Source organism: Juglans microcarpa x Juglans regia, chromosome 4S (assembly GCF_004785595.1).
Source record: "Juglans microcarpa x Juglans regia isolate MS1-56 chromosome 4S, Jm3101_v1.0, whole genome shotgun sequence".
NCBI classification, from domain to species: Eukaryota; Viridiplantae; Streptophyta; class Magnoliopsida; order Fagales; family Juglandaceae; genus Juglans; species Juglans microcarpa x Juglans regia.
In genome coordinates, this window is record NC_054601.1 from 1448587 (window position 1) to 1468801 (window position 20215).

Below are 20215 nucleotides of genomic sequence, written 5' to 3' on the forward strand. Positions count from 1 at the left end.
ATAAAAAAAAATAATATTTATCACTATTTTATGGTTTTAAAAATTTTACTTTTTTCTTGCTCGGTAGAAAAACAAATTGCAGAGACAACCAAACCTATCTGCCGTATCTCCTCGGTATGAACAACTGCGAAAACTAGCAGTGTTCCTCCTGCTCTACAATGGTTCTCTTCTCTCCCTCTCCTTCTCTCTCCACAGCTAACCACCCTTTTCTTACGCACCACCTTTGCTTCAGGTACTTTCTCTCTCTGCTTTTTAAGTGTGAATTGTATGTATATAGTGATGTATGCATGCCTTTCTCTGTAAGATATTTCTTTCTTTGCAATCAGAAACCAGGCCAGAGCTACGCCAGACCACAAGAAATGTAGAAAACATGAGAAATTCCAAATTTGTGCATGTGCTGCTTCAAAACCCACTTTGGAAAATGAATTTTGCAGACGGGACTTGGTGCTCTTCGGCCTCTCTTCTTCATTATCTGTAGTTTTCCCATCTTCAGGTACCCTCAGTTTCCACTTGACCAGCTCTTTATTTAATATTTTATTCAAGCATGGTTCTGTTTTGTAATATTCTGGATTTAATATAGAGAGTGCTGAACCGGATTCTAAATTTCTTGGAAGAGATAAGTTCTTCCGGTCTACAATAATTCTAAGGATTCTAATTATAACCTTGACTAGTCAGTCGTTAGAAATGGTATTAAATCGAATCTCAGCCAGTAATGTAGGAAGTGATCCGTGACATCTACACTGGAATGGCTTGGCGAGAATGTCAAGGATTAAGAGGGTGGATTGTAATACCCCGGATTAAGTATAGGAGAATGGTGAACGAGATCCCATATTTCCTTGTAAATAATTTTTTGCGGTTAATGATTTCAGAGGACTTAATTAGAACCTTGTTTGACTAGTCTTATGTGCTTTGGGCTTTCCTTGGATCCTTCAATGTTTATTTTTGTACTCTTATGTATACGTTGAGAAATATTGCTTAATCCTTTAATTTCAGTTTATAAAAATTATCATATTGCCAAAGCCTCTCTTGCAGGTTCTCTTGCGGAGGAAGAGTTGAAAATGGCTTCACTGATTGATGATATAAATGCTTATTCTTATATGTACCCAGTGGAGTTGCCATCTAAGAAGTTCATCTTCAAATGGTAGGTCTTTTGGATCAAACCTTGAAATTTTACCGATATTCCATTAAAAAAGAAAAAGAGAATCATGCATGCCATTTTTTATTTGATACAGGAAAGTATTTTCATCATGAGTAAGCTAATGATTCCAAAGCATTTAAGGTTGAGTTACAACTCATATTTTCTATTCCATGCAGATAAGATCATAAATATGAAAAGTTTTCACAGGTGTCTAAAATTAGTTAGTTTAAAATATCTGATTGCTAAATCCCTAAAACCTTTTCAAAACTACATGCTCTAGGGTCACCAAATGCAAGTACAGAGATTGCCCTTCCCAAAATCAAAATGCATTTGGCTATTTTATGCAAAAGCAAGTCAGTTCCTCTTTATTTATATTGTACATCCTTAAATTGACCATAAAAAATTGCCCTTCCCAAAATCAAAATGCATTTGGCTATTTTATGCAAAAACAAGTCAGTTTCTCTTTATTTATATCGTACATCCTTAAATTGTAGGAACCTGACTCTTTTCATATATGTCAAGGGTGGAATCTAGGAAGCCAGAACGCTATTCCTCGGCTGCACCGCTGTCTCGTAAGTCCAACTAACTTGCCTTCCTCTGCAGTAGGATTGATAAAACTTTTTTTGCAGCAGTCCCAATTTCCAAGTTTCACTTGGTGTATTTGGGTTTTGGATCACATAGGAACCATTTTACAATCACTCTATTGAATAGAATAACATCAAGCAGCAGAGATCACCTATGTAGTACTTATGGGATATTGTTTGGTTGTGACACAGCTGATGCACGCCTGCGCATTGTCTCAGAACGTGTTGACATAATTGATAACCTCATCATATCTGTCTCGGTAACTTTTGATATAAGCATTTACTTGCTAAGTTAAATTCCTTTTGGTTATTTCTCAAGGTTTATGATCTTTATTTCTTTGGTTCAGATAGGTCCCCCAAATTCTCAGTTTCTAAAAGCAAAGGACAAGAGGACATGGACTGCAAAAGATGTTGCTGACTCGGTTTTGTCTGACAAGTCTGCCTTGGTAATTGATTCCACCTTTTTCACATGTTCTAGCTCTTCAGTTTTAGGAAATGTATTTGGTGGGTCTAGACTTTATTGAGAACCATTAGAAAGCCTTGAAGTTTTACGGGAAACTTCAGTTTTCTTAAACCATTCACTTAGATTTTGGCCCAATTATTAAATAGGATTAAAACCTTTGAGAGGAGAGATTACCTACCTGCCAACGTTAATGCCTTGTATGCTAATTGACAATGGTCTGTCAGTATGTGCATGCATAATAATGTGTTCCAAGACAGCAAAGGAAAACCTTCCAAAATTGAATTTTCATTGTTATGAAGTAAAAATCATGAGGACAACATATTTATAAGTTTCATTGTTTGGATGGAAGGAACAACACTGAAGATTGTTCATCATTGTGGTGCTTCTGCTGTGATCAATCTCGTGGCCTGTTGGATTCCCTTCCAAAAGCTTGGCACCTTTGAAGTCGATTCTACTTTGAACTAACTTACTACTATATTTTTCAGCGAGTCACCTCAAGTCAGCGCATGGCTGAGAGTTCAGTTCTGGATGCACATTCTAGTGAAGTACCCTCTCAAACTTTGCTATGATTTTTAGTCTTCCAATATTGACCATAATATAAAAGGATGCCAGAAAAAGTGCCAGAACTTACACTTCGAAAAGCATCAGTGCAAATTCTTGTTTTTCTTAGTGCTTGTATGCATATAAATGTGCAATACATCCATGCACACAAACATACATGCATGTGTATCTGTGAGTGTGTTTTTGTGTCTTAATGTGTATGTAGAACTTGATCAGAGTCACTTTTTCCAGATTGATGGGGAGCCATACTGGTACTATGAGTACCTTGTTCGCAAATCACCTACAAAAACTGTAAGTGTATATAGATTCGTAGAACAAATGTATGAACATGGTGTTATGGTTTTTCAATGCTTCCATCAAAATATGCAGGCTCAAGAACCAAACCTGTATCGACATTATGTTGCTTCAACAGCTGAACGAGATGGTATGAACCTACTATTTCCCAGTTCCGCCATTCTTTGTTATGCAAGTGTCAAAATGTACAAAACTTAGTCACGCCTATTAAGAACGGTTTTTGTTGATCCTGTTCTTGAACTTTCTTGAAATACATATGCTCATATCCAATTTGAAATTGGTGGAAGCAAAAGTAGGAGAACTAGTTTTTAGATGTCTTCTTTACTGTGATTTTTTGTCAGATTCAATGACTAAGTGAATTTATTTAGCGTGGCTGATATTTTCGCTCTACTCCAGGACCTTGGGCTTATGCTTGTGATTTTAATTCTTGCACTAGAAAGATTTTGCATTTGACTTGACACTGAATTACAGGTTACTTGTACACTCTAAATGCTTCAACCCTTGGCAAGCAGTGGAACAAGGTCTCTCTCCCTCTCTCTCTCTCTCTTCTCACACTCACTTGTGGGCATGTATGTATACAAGTTGCACACACATTATGATGATGGGAAAAAACTAGGGGAAGTCTTTCATTGAGACTATTATAACATGTTGAGATCCCACTCGACCCAGTAGTATAGCATATAGGTTTAGGCCAAATTGCGGGGTATTAATCACTCACTTGTGATTTCTTTCTAAGATCTCTCTTAACCCTTTACGCTTACGTGCAGGGACGAATTATGGGGGGGTGGGGGGCAAAATTTTTGATATTTTTCATTAATTTAATCTAAAATTATGTAAAAATAAAAACAAAAGGGCATTAGATGTGAATTTTTTTAATTCCAAATATGATTTATTCTCCATAAATCAAATATATGCTCATTGATTTATCATGTATACCTAAGTTTTTTAATTTGATTTATTATGTTGTATGTACGTTTAAATTAGTTTTGAATATCATAATATGAATTTTCATGGGTCATTTTCTTTGCCTTTTATTTTGAAAACTTAAGTTGAACAATATAGACAAGCTAAAAACTTTAAATCATAAACATTGTTAAGACTAGGTTTCAAATAAAAATAAATTGAACGGGCTTTTTCAGTTTTTAATATTGTACTTGAGATAAGGTTTTGAAACAAATGATTACATAGCAACTTTCTTATAAATTATTTGCTAGTCTATATTGAGAAGGAATGTGATAATTAATATCTTTATTTGTTGAAAGAACATTGAGATCAATTAGCATGTTAAATGTTTTTATTTTACATTCAAACTTGAAACTTCTTATATATTTATGCACGCTTTTAAGTAGTCTTTTAATTTTTGTTATGTGCAAACTTATATATATCCTATGGGCAACCCCCCACCCCCCCTTACATAAATCCTGGCTTCGCGTGCATCATGCATCATAACCATGCGTGTAAGCCACACACTGAATATAATAGCTTAAACTTATGGGTTTAGGCCCAATTATGCTCTGCTATATTAACTGCTTAAAACTAGTGTCGTCTTTTCAATGTGCAATTTAACCTTTTTATAGTTACATGTATATACTCATGTGATGTTCATAGAGAACAGATATGGTCTTATGTACTGGGTATTCTCAATTTTAGGGGCATTACCTCAGATATTATAGGGTTTGATATTACAGGATTTTGGATTTTCATTGCAATTGAAACGAATCTGTTGTTTTGCATGCTTTTAAGGGCATGATGTACAATATACAAATACCATCAGTGTCTTGTATTGAATCTTTAATAATTAACAGGAAAATGATTTGATCTGATGCAGATGGGGCCTTTCTTGGAGAAAACTGTGGCATCTTTTCGCCTTAATCTTCCCACAGAAAATTATGTACCTGCATATAAGGACCCATGGAGATTTTGGTGAACAATTCTAATCTTGTTTGAAACAGACTTTTGATCATTGAAATTTAGGTCAGGTTCAATTTTTGTTCCTGAAATTGAAGGAACTTTATAATTTCGTTTCTAAACAATGTTGTCTTATTTGGTATGCCATATCAGATTGCAATCATTCCACATCAGCGTTTTGCTAGTTACGTGTACTGTTAAAGTCTCGACAGCTCAAAATGGATCAAACACAAGGAATATGATAATAACCCAAAAGAAAATTCTATTCACAATACTATCATCCCATTTTCATCCCACTAAGTATGATGTGACAAATTTATCACCATTAAATGATCATTTATTGCATGATTCTTTATCATCTAATGGTGATGAATGTGCTACATACTACTTAGTATGATCAAAATAGGATGAGAGTATGGTGTATAGCATTACTCGCCTTCAACTTCAAGAGACTGTATCGAGGCAATTGAGTTTTAATAGAGAGAGAGAGAGATGCTGGCTGGTGTGAACAGTCTTTCACGAATTGCTCGGAGCTTTTTGTGTAGAGAAATGATAGTTGTCTGCAAGCGCTGCGTAATCACTTTAAAAAAATTGAATAAATACGAGATCCAAATGAAAACAAAATTAATTTTTTAATAGTGGATCTCACTCTTTTTCAAAGTGTTTGCATGGTGTTTGTACACTCCACAACTGTATGTAGCATTACTCATTGACGAAAATGCGAGTGGAATATTCCTATCGCAAAAGCAAAAGCCCAGAAAAGAGTACCCATGCAAAAATTTGTTATCTTTGATCACATTACATCAATTGATGATTTGTGGTTTGACTTTTTGTTTAAATGGTTGACTACTGAACTACTTAAAATATATCGAGCCAGTCTGACTGCAGTTGATAAAGTCTAAGATATCATTCCTAAGTTGCTAATGATCTCTCGTGAATCTATAAATTAGATAGATACTGTTACAAGTAGTGCACATGCCAAGTAGCCCCACATTTTTTTATCTGAACTTCACTAATTTGCAGTGATTTACAAAGGCTTGGATCACTCTTATTTCAGCAATAACCAGAACAAGATTCCTAAGCAACTGCATTAATTTTTCGTAGTGTCAAAGATTCCAGAAGATCTGAGCAGCAACCAAAGACAAAAAAAAAAAAAAAAAAACGTGGAAACACTACAAAAATACACAGCCATCAAGAAGAATATTCCAAGGACCAAAACTGCCACAATGAAATGTCCCATGACAATTGACCAACAGTAAGATCAAAAAAGCCAAAAGAGAAATCTCCTTAGGTCCATGGCAATATAACTACAAGTTATCTTTCGCAAAACCAGAGCCGAGTTTATTTCGGATTGTCATCTGAACATTGAGAGATAAATGTATCTATATAGATGTTGAAGCTCAGTCTGTCAAAATCATTTTCACCGCACTGGCTGCTGGTTGTAATGGTTCTTCTCTTTCTTTTTTGCTGCAGCAAGTCTTGCACTCCTTGCAGCAGCCTCTTGAGCAGCAGCTTTGGCAGCAGCATCCATCTCTTTACTAGATTTCTTCTTCTTCAGAGATGCCATCTTCTTTAGTCGCTCCTTCACATCAACAGCAGATGCATCCTCCTCTGTCTGTTCAGCACCAGCAGCTTCATCTTGTCCATTGGTTGCATCTGAGTTGTTTGGCTGATCATGGGCTTCTTTCCCCTCCTTGGAAGTTTTATCCTTCTTTTTCTTCTTCTTGGCACTTTTGGACTCAGCGGAGACATTTTCCTTCTTCTCCCCATCTGCATTAGGCTCCCCATCTTTCTTATCTTGTGCAACACCTGAAGATGCAAGTAAGGAATTCATTTTCAAGACAATATTTGGCATTATTAAGATCATGACAAAGGTTGCTAAATGCGTATGGCGGATCTACATCTTAGGATTCATAATTGCATCAAAAGATAAGCAGAATAATCCGAAGCCAAAACATCAAAAGGACTAACTCCTACCATTATGCAAGATGCTAAAAAACTTAAGGATTAATATCTCAAATTGATAGATCAGAAATAGGCCCCTGAAATTACAGATAAATGTGGCAATTCAAGGACAACAAATCGCAGCCAACCCTAAGCTTCAGAGGGTATGATTCACAATGCATGCATGTCTGTCTACCTGTGTTTGTGTATGACAAAGGTGGAGTGTTAAAGAGTATTTCTATTGAATATGAAAAGTTCTATTGCATGACCCTAAAAAAGACATTACTTAGATTATTGGAACAAGATCGTTTGTGATTCAAGATTTTTATTTCTTAAAAGAGTTCAAAAGACCAAAAAAAAAAAAAATCAAAAAGGGGGACATGACCTTGATATTTTAAGTAACAAAACTGAAATAGGCGCGCATAAAAATGACTATTTTCATTTACAGATCATAGGTCAAATTTACCACTTGACTCATCTTGACCATTACTCTCTTTCTGGCTAACTCCAAAATCAGCCAAAAGGGCCTCAAGTTCTGCAAGCTCCTTTTTCTTTCTTTCTTTTTTCGAAAGCTGCCTCTCTGCTTCTTTGGGTCGCTCAGAAACTTCGAGGGGTTTCTTCACCACTTGTTCGGGGTGCACAGGAAGCTCTTGTTCACGTTCATGCTCGTCCTCTACATCATCATCATCGCCTTCATCGAGAATATCTTCTTCACTCTCACTATCCTGTAACAGCAAATATATAAGCAATTTACACTTCTAATACAGAGCATCAAACTGATTCTCCACGATTCACATTATCATAGCAATGCAACCAAAAATTTAACTTACAGTCACCTAAGCAAGGCCAGTTCAAAGTAATTAAGCTATATTAAAAAAATCTAAAACTTAGAACCTGCTACAGACCCTAAACAGAAAAATGGAAAAAAAGAAAAAGAAAAAATAAATCAGCCATCTACTAAGTTCATGTGGATATATTCAACTACCACCACAAGTCACCAAAAAACCTTCAATCTAAAAGTCACCGAGACTGACTACGCAATTGCTTCAAAACAACAGCAACACATGACATTCTCTTCCCACCTAATGCTGCCATATCTTGTTAACATAGTTTTGCATCTATTCATCAACCATGATCTACCTATCGGCACTCAGAGTTCAGAAAAGACACTATTTTTCTCAGGGCCTTCATACCTATCCATCAACTATGATCTACCTATCAGCACTCAAAGGTTTCAGAAAAGACACTAATTTTCTCAGGGCCTTCATACCTACGCATTCAAGCGAAACAAAGAATATTATAGTTATAATCCCATTAAATAAATTGCCTATAATGATAAAATAAATAAATACGATAATTCTTTCTTAAACACTGCCAAAACATATTTAAATGTACCGTACGCATAGGCCTCTTACCCAGCACACGCAGCTGTTATTCCCATCATCTTGAAATACATACTTTCTTATGCACGAAGGGATTGCTTTTCATAAACTTTTCTTCCATGTCTGTATATCTGACAATACAGCATATGGATTTTAGATTTTCCGATCCTTTAGATAGGTTCCAAGCATAATCCCATCGCCCCCTTTCTAGGAAAGGCAGCCCTTCGTTTCAACTTTCAGCCATGGAGTTCTTGATATGCTTAGAACTAAGAGCAATCGACGAGAATATCTCAAAATAGTTTTAATTGAAAAAATCCACATAAAAAAGGAAATGTCAAATTATTGAGCCCGGTGATCCATATCGTCATCATCAGGCAAAAACATAAAACATACAAGGAATAAAAAAAAAAGGAGAGAGATACAATCACCAGCTCATACAAATAGAACGATAAAAGCGAATGAAATACCCCACCTCTAAATGACTCGCCTGCTCCTTATCCTGCTGCTCATGCTGATCCGGCGCACCCCAGACCGCCTGGGGTGGGGCGGCAGTAGCATAGTAGTCGTCGTCGTCTTCATCGTCAACATCGGCCCACGATTTAGCATTCAAAGGGGCCGGGGCCCAGAATACCTGGGGCTCGGGCTCCTCGGTCTGGGCTGCCGCCGAGGCGGATTGGGCTTTGGAAGAGCCTTTGCTGCTCTTGCGGTCCTTATCGGATTTCTTCTTCTTTCGCAGCGTCTCGAGCGCAGCAAACACGTTGGTATTGTTGATCACCATTGAACCCTCGTCTCTCCTGCTTCCACCGCCCACCATTTTCTCTCAGCTCCCAGATCGGCCACAAGGGATGCAAATGAAGATAAATTATGGGAAAAATGGGTCCGAAATGTATAATTTCAGTACACCTGTTGGGTTGAGGCGAAAATTCGCAGGAAATCAAATCAAATTAGAGGATTTCTATATCGTTTAGGGTTCGAAGAACTCGAGATCAGACAAAATACTATCCAAAATACACTATTTTACAAATATTGTGAGGGGAAAAACAGAAGAAACAGACAAGTTTGCGATCACGTATCAAACTTCCTTTGGCGCACAAATTGAGATGAGACAGTCGCGAATAATCAAAGGCCCTTCGGGAGATCAGAAAGAGATTCCCCTAAGATCAGGTTTTCAAAGAGAGAAGTTATAAAAAGGAGAAACTTGCAATAAGAGAGCTTGGGAGAGAGAGAGAGAGAGAGAAATGACAAATGAGAAAGAGATTGTTGTGGTTGCAGATGAGTAGGGCTAAATTTGAGACAGAAGATAACGTCAGGAGGGAAGCAAGAAAGGGAAGATTTTATAGCGGCCGTTCGGTTCTTTACCTAATGGTGCTTAAAATTCTCTGGAATTTCGATTTTGGTATTTTATTTTCGTGTAATTATTTAATTACCGCGCGCGCACACACACCTACGCTCTATATTCTCATTTCTTAAAAAGGAAAAGTTTAATGACATAATATTAAGTGATAAGTTAACACTAACAAGTCATTTACATTCTCAAATTTGTTTAATAATATTTTTATATTTTATCATAATTGCGAAAGGTGACTTTTTTAATAATGTAACGTATGATTGCTAGCAATAAAATTAATAAAAAATTAAAAATAACGCCATTCTTTGTCTTCGGTTTGAGTATTCAACTTCAGGCAAATGGATCTTTAAAATCTGTCTTCCATGAGTATTCCTAAAATCTTTTAAGTTGTCATTTATTTTTGTAAATAAGATGAAATAAATTGAAATAAAAGTTATAAAATTAAATAAAATATTATTAAAATATATTTTTTTAATATTATTTTTATTTTAAGATTTTAAAAAATTAAATTATTTATTTATTTTTTATGATAATTTGATAAAGTTATAATGATAAATATAAGATGAAATGATAATAGTTATAAAAGGTCTAAAATAACACAATAATATAACTCGATTAATCAAAAAATGAGAAAAAGGAAAAAGAGTGAACAGGTGGTCGGTGCATGGCAAGATCCACGACGGCCACTAATTTTTATTTTCACCCTTTAACTTTTATTATCTTAATGAAGGATACTTGTGAAAACTATTTTATGGAGGGAGGGGTATATTGCAATTTTTTTATAGTTTAACACAATAATTGCCGAAATCAATAGTTTGAGGAGATAGTTGCAAATGATGTGATAATTTGATTAATTTTATAATTTACACTTCCTTTTTTCTTTTAGTACAGGGCAGTGGGAGGAGTTAATTAATTTATTTAAAATGAATAAATTACTTTCGACGTCGAGCGGGACCTAAGGGCGGGCGAGTAGACTCTTCCTAAAATGCAAACAGTCCATCGGCGTTTTATTGTGTATATATATGATCACGAGTTGGGCTTAAATCTAATAAAAATAAATAAATCATTAAATATGTCTTACTAAAAAGCGAACGAATGATACCAATTTATTATATTCATTACAATCAACCTAGTCTGTATATTTGCTTAATAGAACACACCTTTTATATATATATATATAGGGAACGCACCCTGATGCGTTAGTCTCAGAGTTCACCTGATGTAATGATTTAAATAAAAAAAAAATAAAAAAGTTCATAACTTATTTATCTGAAAAAAGAAAATACAAGGTTAACGAAAGATTAAAAAAAAAAAATCTAAACTTCAACAATGTATGAACATTGGCTTGCATCCATATTAGATTTATCTATTTACTCTCTATAATAATAAAATATTATTAATTTTTTATTTAAAAAAAATTGAAACAAAAAGAAAGGAAAATAAGTACACTATCAAAACAAAGACATGAAAAAGAGATGTCAATTCATATGCGCCGCGGGCTATTAAGGACCTTTTAGTAAAATATGATCATTTATTAAATTCTACAAGAGAGCTACATGATCAAATGGTCAAAAGTCTTAAGAATCTTTTGGTAAAACAAGATCCATCATTAAATTCTACAAGGGAGCTACACGTCAAATGGTTAAGAATTTTAAGGACCTTTTAGTAAAACAAGACTTAATAGAAAAATAACAAAAATTACTATTTACAGTTAGATAGCCACTTATTATAATAGAGTCGATATATATTTCCCTGAGTATAAGCGAAATTACATGCCTATGAACTTCTTCACGGATAGAGCGATAATGCGTGTAAAAAAAAGGCATTGATAACATTGCCAGAAGAAGTGAAAGGAAGTTTCAGAATCCCATTCAAACAAGCAGAATCTACCTGCTTTCATCAATCTCTCATCATGATATAGAAAAGCAAAGCATGACACGAAAGGCTAAACAATAAATTCGAATATGAAGACAGCAATTATAATATTACATTACAACAAATCTAGGAAGAAATGAAGGCATAAGTTTTTGCAGTTCTCATTTGTTTTCAACACCTTTTATACTTGCATCTATCCCCATATATATATATATATATATATATATATGTATGTATGTATCACATTAGCGAAGTGAAACCTTAAGTTCTATCGGCGAGTCTGCCTGTCATTAATATTTAGTTCAAGCAAAATGGGATATGAAAAAGAATATTAGATGGCTAATCACAGTGAAAACACACAACATTTCCTCCATTCTTTTCAATTTTGTCCGTCTCTGCAGTGACTATGCCACAAAAAATAGAAAAACCATGAGGAAAAAGATCAGTACAAAGAATATCTTGATCATCAGCCACCTATTAGATGATATGCTGTTCAAATACTTGAGCAGGGCCCCTTGTGCCCCCTCCACATTTGCCAACGTGTCATCCATGTTCTCATCAATCCTGAAACAAAAATATCAGCATCAATTGTCAAAAAAAAAAAAAACTCGGGTCGGAAAGTGATTTAATCACTTATATTATGAACATTGCTCATAAAAGCCTTTACACATTCTTAACTGTTGAGCATATGTACGAAATTGCTGCATGCTGAACTGGAACAGTTTAAAATAATTGTCGACTATTCACATATTTTTTTAGATTATTCTTCAATGAAAAAATGTGTACCTAAATTTCCGTGTGGGTGTGATCCCGCACACCTAACAATCCAAAGGACATGGTCCAAGAATATAGAGTCACTTCATTTCAACATCTTCCCTAGGGTTGCTAAAAACTCAATGCTTCCAACTAGCTCACATTAAAGTTTATACTGGCAGAAAACTGACACAGGCCAGTTAATTGTATGTAATCGATATACAAGCAGTTCCAGCCAAAATATGGTGAATGAATTACAATAATATTCTCAACACGACTCACAAGAGTAGCAGCTAGTCTTAATACTTAGTGACTGGAATATTAAGCTACTAGTGTTAACCCCAATTTATCTGTAGTGTACATATAAATATCTATAGTGTTAACCCAATTTATATGTCCCGTATACCTGGTACTTTGTCTACTTTATGCTCAATAAAATTTTGTTTATTGATAAAAAAAAAAAAAAAAAATGTGGTGTACAGAGTGATTCATTATATATGAAGTAAAACCTGATGGCAATCTCTCCTTGCTGAGAAACCAGGGTTGCCAGCTGGTTGAAGATGCTGCTGAGCTCATGAATAGTGGACTCTACATTTTGAAGAGCTTCAGCTCTGCTCTGCATGTAAGTGTCTTGCAATGGAACAAGCTGCTGTTGTTGCTGTTGATGCTGTAGCAATGGCTGACTCTCTCCATCCATCTGCTTCCTGTATATTTAGAAACTGGGATAAGGTTTACTTGGACATAAATACAAATTCAATACTTTATTGCACCTGAATCTTGGTTCAGGTGATAAAGGGCTGCTGTTGGGTAGGCCTTAGCTTTAAATCTTGCACAAAAATAATATAATAATGATAACAACAAAACAAACTTTACACTCAAAACACAAATACTCTTGATGTATTAGATCATGCATATAAACTCATAGTGATAAAAGCAGTGTTTCAGGTCTTCAGAAAGGTGTACTTGATATATAGGTTAAATAATAATAACCTAGTTCACATGTTGCCTAACAAACAAAATCTTACCTAGGAAGCGATTGAGATGAGGATGGTGTCCCATTGGCCCAAGGCAGAGGAGGGGCATTTGAGGTACTAGCAGCTGACCTGGCAGCCAGTGGACGCTGACGCACAAAAGGATTTGTAGAGTCCTTAGAAGCCGTAGAAGAAAACAACTGTCTTCTGTTCTCGTGAACCTTCAAGTTCTTCAGGAAGCCAAGGAAATACCTTTAGTCTTGAATGTAATAATTTTAAAAGAGCTATGGAACAGTGGTGGAACAGATTCCCAACGAGTAAATGGCACTAACTGAACAAGCAAGGATACTGAGCACATTGGTCTTACCTCTGTTCTCAAGGTGAGAACATCTTTGAACTCTTTCGTGGTGCTCATCAACTGATTTTTCAGGTCATCTACAACTGTGGCTGAGTGACTATTGGTATCACTAGAGATATTCCCACTCCCGTTTCTAGAGTTGCAGTGAAGCTGAAGGTCTACCACTGCAGAGTTTAGTGCAGTAATATCTTGTTTGATAAGCACCGTCAGTTCCTGGATTTCCTTGGTGGGGTCATCAAAAACTGAAGTCCTCTTTGCCACTACAAAGGAATAGAAACAAAGGTGAGCATCATCCTTCACACAATACATTTACAATAATTATAATGCAAAAATTGGGCAAAAGTGAGCCAGTACCAGTAGGGGGGATGTGGTAAGGAATGATCATTTGGCAAAGTATTGGGTTGTAAAGTAAGAGAATTACCATTCAGATATTCTAACAAAGCTTGCCTAGTATAGAAGAAAGGATGTACATGATATTAGTGAGATGGATTACATATTTTTTCAGTGAATTATCTTCTCGAGCTTTTTTATTCTATTTTCCCTCAGGAAAAGGCAGGATAGACTGCGTTGAACATTGACTGGCAATGGCATATTCATTCTGTATCATTATCGTGCTTTTTTTTTTTTGTTGGGGGGGGTGTTCAAAAGTGTCATTTTTGGTTGTATCAAAGCTCCCCGGAAAGTTGCTTTGTACGTACAACAGCTTTAGAGAAGATTTTGACAAAAGAAAACCTGAGAAAGTGGGGAAGATCAATCCTGATTGGTGTTGTATGTGTGGAGAATCAGTGACCATTTATTAGTTTACAGTAGAGTTGTATGAGTGTAAGAGACAATGTCTGGGATGTGGAAAGAAAGAGACGATATTATGGTGTTGACCTCCCTTTAAATTCCCATTAGCCCGTGTTCTTAGGATCTTTGTATGATTGAAGGATTTTTAGGCAGATCCTCCTGTAACTTATTTGTGCTGTTTTTAAAGGAATTTTACGTATAAAAGAGAATAATTTTTTTGTTAGAATATAAAGGAAATAGTACAACAACAAACATTATTAATATCAACACTATCCAACTATCTGATTAGAAGAATGCCCCCGCGCCTCTTCCTTTCTGATGTCAGATTCTACAGTACAGTTCATGTCTGGTAATTTAACAGTTTAATTAGGACTTTCAATTCATTACTTACACTTAGCCAGCTTTGCCAGCTTCTGCGATGTCTGGTGTATCCCATACCCGATCTTGGAAGCCCTCCTGTTAAACTCAGACTGAATCGCAACCGCAGAACGTTGTTCCTCTGACTTTGAGCTACTACTCGGCCCATCTGGCACTGACCCTGATGAAAAAGACTTCTTAAGCTGCTCAGCTATACTCTGGAACTCCTGTGTCCGATCCCGGAACGATTGTGCAGATTTAACATGCATTTTCCTAAGTCACCTTAAATGCAATTCGCACAATAACATAACTACCTGAAATCACAGAGATCCACTCAGATCTTTGGATTGGAACCTCAGTGACCTTCAGATACAGATAAATCATAAAATACATTTGAACTCTAAAAAAATGGATAAATTTTCTAGGTAATACCATCCGCCTAAATCTTCAAAATCTTTTCCCTACACATTTTCTCATCAAACTGTCAGGAACAGGAAATCAGGCTAAGCGCAAGGAAAATCACCTCCAAAATGCGAGATCTGAAACCTGGAATCAATATTACTCTCATAAATAACGTCCAATTTCAAGAACAGAGCGAGTCCCTAGATCTGGATGAAATAAATTCCGTCCCCGGAAAGATTGCGAATGGTATTGAAGTCTGATACGATGTCAGATCAGAGACGAAAAAACGAAGATTTGCGAAATCGAGAAGGCGTTGCCAGTTATAACTTAGAACTTATAACGAAGCGCGTGATGGAAATTAGAGGAAAAAGCGAGCCGGTTGGGAAAACCGGAAGAAAATCAAGAGACAACGTCGCCTATGTAAACACCGGGACCGGGGCCACTTCATTTATTATTATTATTATTATTATTGTTATTATTATAATAACCATATGCCACTATTGTACTAAAGATAATTTAAAAAAAAAAAAATACTGTAAACATTTGCACTTGTCTGATATTTCTCAGAAGAGCAGTGCTACATCTCCCGAGAGATGTAGTCCGAGATCCCACCGAAAAGGTAAAAAGTGTTTTTTTATTTTTTATTTCTTTTATTTTATGTTTTTTTTTTACACATCATAAACATTTTTTAAAATAATAAAAAAATTCATAACATCATTAAAAAAAAAAAAAAAAACATTTGGGACACAAATTCGAGACCCAAATTCAGATCCCAAAACATTTCTGTTCTTAGAATTATTGCAAAGACTAATGCTACATAAATAATTATACAAAAATAATCTTATAAATTGACGCAATTTTATCTGATCTATTAGATCTATTTTATACTAAAAATAATTTTATAATCTGATAAACCACGTCAAGTCAAGTTAATTTGTGAGATCACTTTTGTATAATCTTTTTATGACTAGAGTATTTCGCAAATATATAAAAGTTTTTCGTTTCGATAATTAGGCCTGCCATTCCATTTAAGTTTGTGGTTGGGGAATGCCAGATCTGTCCACGAGAAACACAGCATCTTCCCATTCTAGACAATCCTTTGCATACATCGATTCTAAATTCAATCAAAATTTCTGTCAGATGAAACTCCTCAAATACAAAAGCATATTTAATAATAAAAGAAAAGCTCAAATTGCACTACGAAATGCGTATAGTAGTAGTACACCGGAGTATTAAATTACAGAAGATCAGGCATATCTGCCGAAACAAACATGATTCAACTACAAATATACAATTAAAACAAACAAATGGCACATGGAGAAAAAGTGCTGCTTCTTCATAGCTCCTGCCACTTAAACCATAACATGGGGAGGCTTCTTCTAGGCAGCAACTCCATGCAGATCCCAGAGCTATATTTTTACTTGAATGCACTCTGGCTCTCTTCTTTTCATTTACAAAGAAAGGTGGTGATTGATGCCAAGATACTCCTCTAAGCCCCCTTTTTTTTTCCTTCTCTTTTTCTCCTCATGGCCTACAGATGTTCAATTGTGCCGCTTTTGAGTCTCTCCATTCGGGCTTGAAGTCCAGACAACGCTTTCTCGTCCATCGGAAGCACACCACTCTGCACTGCATTATCGGAACCAGTGCGGTCTGATGCATGGGGAATCTGGCTAGAGAGTCCATGGTTTAAGTTGTCATTCATGGACATCAGTGGCTTGCTTCCGGTGTCTGGATTCCCAGCAGCTGCTGCTAATTGCATGCTCCTCATCCTTTCTCGAATTGCATCCAATGTCCCACTCGTTACTGCAATTTCCATCAGGATTTTCACTCTCAGCTCTTTCTGATTACAAGAACTTCAAGAATAAAACAAAAGGCATAATCACTAACAATATATTACCTCCAGTTACATATCTTTCATTTCTTCGGTCGCTCAATGAGTTCTCAGATGTAAATCCCCTACAAGAAAGGGGATCTATAGCCCTGTTGTCTTCATTATATGATGGTGGTAGACTAAAGTTTGTTGGATCAGATTTGACATTCAATGTTTTTCCATCATTTAAAGCATTTGCATGCAAAGGAGAAAGAGGCGCAAATTCAGGGGAAGAAATAGTTAAGGATGCTGGAGGAGGGGTTGACATCGGTAAACTCGAGGGAGTCCTTCCAGCAGCTGCATTCTTCTCCATCTGCAAAAAGGCAAAACCAAGATTATAGATTCTCATTCACTTTCAATTGTTTCTGTCTGTGAACAGGTGCACGTGTAAGCAAACACATGTTGGTGCACCTACATATGTTATTTGATAATTTTCCTTTGGCTGTAATTATAAAATTCACCAGTAAGGACAATGCTACAAAACCTGAGATAAACCATCTCTAATGTAAGTGCGAAATGCCTCACTTGCATTTTGGAGCTGAGAAAATATGTCAACCTGAAATAAGAATTACAAATACTTTAACAAGGTAATCAAACAAATGGAGCTAAGCTAAGCTAGCATTGGCAATGGCTAACCATTGCCAAGTTCAAAATTTAGCTAGAATCTTAATTTTTGGCTATAGTATCAATTTTTGACTAAATAAGTCTACATTGGACTAGCTATCTTAAAGTTAAAATAATAATATTATATATATATATATTTTTTGTAAATACAATTCATATATTTCCTAGATCTTCATGCTTTGTAGAAATAATGTGTCTACTCTATCAATATTCGCAATCAGTAGAATAAATAAAAAATTTTACTAGTGCATGCCATGCATGTTTTACCATTCAAAGAGAGAGGGAAGTGATGAAATAATAAAATATTGCTTTTTATTGTAAATAGTAGCTAGCCATGTTTGGAGAGGACTTAAGATTTACTGTAGCTCAAGTCTTAAGCTTTGGACCATTGGCTAGTCCAATGTGGAGACTTTTTCTCACATCTAGCTAAAGTTTGGACTTGCATTGGTATTTAACTAGTCCATTGCCAATGCTCTCAGGCACTGTAACTGACTTTTGATTCCATTCCACGAATAAATGGATAATCAAGCATACATGTTCCAAACGGAAACAACAAAATCAATTACTTACCTTTGGGTATAATTGAGTAATGCGGTATAGCTCATATAGACCAATGGTGCATGTTTGCTTATCGCCAATTTTCTTGAATATGGCAGCAAGTTCTTGCTGCAAGAGAGAGAATAAAATATTAAAACAGTTGTTTTTTTTTTTATAGGTAAAATATTAAAAAAGTTGATGATAATGACAAATGAATAACTGAATGGTAAGAACTGAAAATAAGCAAATTACTACCTTCAACTGGGAATCAGCAGAATGTGTGCCAGATGATGGATTGTTGGCTGTTGAATCACCCCAATGAGTTTGACCCCCAGGCCCTGACGAGGTCAACATTCTTGCTGCAGCTAAAGTCTGCAAAAGAGTAGAAAAACAGGTCTTCTCCATCCAAAATGAATCGATCAAGAAAGCACATCCTCTAACTGGATAAATACCTCAAGATTAAGATCAATGTAGGCAAGAATAATTGGCTGAGGTTTCATATCTATAGGAACCATAGATAGGTGGCCCTTTATTGCAGCTCCACGAAGCTTCACAAGTTCATGCAGGACAGTTTTGACCATACGTAATGGTTTGTCATCAGCACCAGCTCTATCATAAATTTATATTTTAGATGGAGGGAAATGGAGACAAAAGTAGTTCATATAGAGTAAGGAGAAGAGAACGAAAGTTTAACTGCAGGCAAAAAAATATATTGCAAGAAGCATGCAAACACAAACACAGATACACAGCAAACAACATAAAAGTTAACCGAAGCCTTCTTCAATATAAAGGATAACCGATGAAGCAGATTACCTCCTCCTGATTTCTTCCATCCCCAAGTCCTGCAGGTATAAATGGATGCTCTGAAGAACGCGATCAAGATCCACATCATATATGGTGCTTTGTAGAACCTGTACCATATGGGAAAACAACTTTTTTGATTGGTAAACAAATTTTTATTGATCAATAGAGTAGACAAGAGCCCAATTATACGGCACACATATAAGAGCAATGCCTAAGCATGCTAGTTTTGGGGAAAATAACTATGGCATATCCAACAATATCTGACCGTAATCAGAAAAGGCACCAAAAACACATGCAAAAACAATGCTTCATCCATGGGTAACAGGTTACCCTCTACCTTTGGCTACATCCATTTGATCTCAACAACCCAACTCCTTTAACAATTTTTTTTTTTTTTTTTTTTTTTTTTTTTTATCAGTAAACAAGAATTTATTGTTCATATGGATTGGACCTCTTGTTGATGAAGTTGGGGATTCCGAAAAGCACAATGTTTCGCCTGAAAGGTTGGACCCCGATTTGTTTGACAATGTAGAGTTGTTAGATTTCTCTTTTTCATCAATAAAGTTGGGGCAAATCAGGTTCGAGTTAAGCTTCCTGTTGCAGTTAGTCCTGAATGACTCTTCTAATAATTTTTATCGTCAGTCTCTTAAATATTATGAATGACGCTTACTCTTGGCGAACGTGATTATCTTGCATACTAGTATTAACACTCAAAAAATGTTAAAACTTATTCATGTTAGAAAAACTTCGTCGGATTGCGAGCTGCCAATCTACTTGAAATCAATTGGTGTTAGGAAAGGTACACTCAAGTTTTTTATGGCATTTGACATCCCACCCTACAGTTTTGTTTTAAAAGTCGTCGAAGGGAGCATTATTGTAGACACGCCCTAACGATGATGCTCCCGCACACTAACCCATGACGTTTGGCCCTGATACCACTTGTTAGACTATGAGCTAACCATTGGTGTTAGGAAAGACACAAGTTTTTTTATAGCATTTGACACCACATTTTTCAGGTCTGAACAATCGCAGGAAGCAGTATTGTGGACACACCCCAACACAGTCACTAAGGAGGACAAGCAATTAGCAATTTCAACCATGTGCAACGTCTAGCAACTGTCCAGTGCAAATGGTTTCTTAAAAAGGACAGTGCAGTCTAAGAACAAAACTACAGCAGTTTTAACATTAACTGTGACATCTTTGATCGTTTTATTTTTATTTTTTCTTTGGGAGTATTTAACTCATTAACTGCA

The 20215-nt window shown here is 35.8% G+C and overlaps 4 protein-coding genes across 8 annotated transcripts in view; 1 reads left to right on the forward strand and 3 right to left on the reverse strand.

Annotated features, from left to right (window-relative positions):
• Window positions 1-66: 66 nt before the first annotated feature.
• On the forward strand, window positions 67-5134 carry LOC121263844 (psbP domain-containing protein 5, chloroplastic-like). 4 transcript variants are annotated; one of them, XM_041166920.1, is made up of 12 exons: window positions 69-232; window positions 327-493; window positions 1021-1141; window positions 1661-1710; window positions 1915-1982; window positions 2070-2168; window positions 2671-2730; window positions 2978-3037; window positions 3116-3170; window positions 3512-3561; window positions 4869-5014; window positions 5102-5134. In XM_041166920.1, the coding sequence occupies exons 1-11, from the start codon at window positions 159-161 to the stop codon at window positions 4965-4967; spliced, it is 903 nt and encodes a 300-aa protein (XP_041022854.1). In that variant the 5' UTR covers window positions 69-158; the 3' UTR covers window positions 4968-5014; window positions 5102-5134. The 4 variants fall into 4 exon arrangements, with proteins under 4 accessions (XP_041022856.1, XP_041022854.1, XP_041022853.1 ...); XM_041166922.1 differs by having other exon boundaries at window positions 67-232; window positions 2952-3037; window positions 4869-5111; XM_041166919.1 differs by having other exon boundaries at window positions 4869-5111.
• An 874-nt stretch (window positions 5135-6008) lies between these two features.
• Window positions 6009-9607, reverse strand: LOC121262600 (tol-Pal system protein TolA-like). The gene is made up of 3 exons (XM_041165136.1): window positions 8747-9607; window positions 7359-7617; window positions 6009-6757 (listed from the first exon to the last, which is right to left on the reverse strand). Exons 1-3 carry the CDS (start codon window positions 9086-9088, stop codon window positions 6369-6371), a joined length of 990 nt encoding a protein of 329 aa, XP_041021070.1. The 5' UTR covers window positions 9089-9607; the 3' UTR covers window positions 6009-6368.
• A 2239-nt stretch (window positions 9608-11846) lies between these two features.
• Window positions 11847-15560, reverse strand: LOC121263463 (syntaxin-32-like). 2 transcript variants are annotated; one of them, XM_041166366.1, is made up of 6 exons: window positions 15249-15560; window positions 14760-15039; window positions 13589-13839; window positions 13276-13451; window positions 12760-12954; window positions 11847-12061 (listed from the first exon to the last, which is right to left on the reverse strand). In XM_041166366.1, exons 2-6 carry the CDS (start codon window positions 14992-14994, stop codon window positions 11902-11904), a joined length of 1017 nt encoding a protein of 338 aa, XP_041022300.1. In that variant the 5' UTR covers window positions 14995-15039; window positions 15249-15560; the 3' UTR covers window positions 11847-11901. The 2 variants fall into 2 exon arrangements, with proteins under 2 accessions (XP_041022300.1, XP_041022301.1); XM_041166367.1 differs by having other exon boundaries at window positions 14760-15560.
• Window positions 15561-16294: 734 nt separating this feature from the next.
• Window positions 16295-20215, reverse strand: part of LOC121262434 (protein MOR1-like) — a 39583-nt gene continuing 35662 nt past the window's right edge. Inside the window, 7 exon segments of the mRNA XM_041164902.1 lie at window positions 16295-16930; window positions 17025-17310; window positions 17482-17553; window positions 18192-18287; window positions 18414-18530; window positions 18611-18767; window positions 18972-19069. Coding sequence (XP_041020836.1) covers window positions 16659-16930; window positions 17025-17310; window positions 17482-17553; window positions 18192-18287; window positions 18414-18530; window positions 18611-18767; window positions 18972-19069 — 1098 coding nt within the window. The 3' untranslated portion in view covers window positions 16295-16658.

Bases quoted from the DNA above. Each gene is read 5' to 3' on its own strand.
- LOC121263844 (XM_041166920.1), top strand. From the start codon at position 159: ATGGTTCTCTTCTCTCCCTCTCCTTCTCTCTCCACAGCTAACCACCCT. The intron at 494-1,020 runs GTACCCTCAGTT...ATATTGCCAAAG, and splicing joins TGTAGTTTTCCCATCTTCAG to CCTCTCTTGCAGGTTCTCTT. The intron at 2,169-2,670 runs GTAATTGATTCC...TATATTTTTCAG, and splicing joins TGTCTGACAAGTCTGCCTTG to CGAGTCACCTCAAGTCAGCG.
- LOC121262600 (XM_041165136.1), bottom strand. From the start codon at position 9,088: ATGGTGGGCGGTGGAAGCAGGAGAGACGAGGGTTCAATGGTGATCAAC. The intron at 7,618-8,746 runs GTGGGGTATTTC...TTGCTGTTACAG, and splicing joins AGCAGGCGAGTCATTTAGAG to GATAGTGAGAGTGAAGAAGA. The intron at 6,758-7,358 runs GTAAATTTGACC...TTGCATCTTCAG, and splicing joins TGGTCAAGATGAGTCAAGTG to GTGTTGCACAAGATAAGAAA.
- LOC121263463 (XM_041166366.1), bottom strand. From the start codon at position 14,994: ATGCATGTTAAATCTGCACAATCGTTCCGGGATCGGACACAGGAGTTC. The intron at 13,840-14,759 runs GTAAGTAATGAA...ATTCCTTTGTAG, and splicing joins GCTGGCAAAGCTGGCTAAGT to TGGCAAAGAGGACTTCAGTT. The intron at 13,452-13,588 runs GTAAGACCAATG...GGCTTCCTGAAG, and splicing joins TTCTCACCTTGAGAACAGAG to AACTTGAAGGTTCACGAGAA.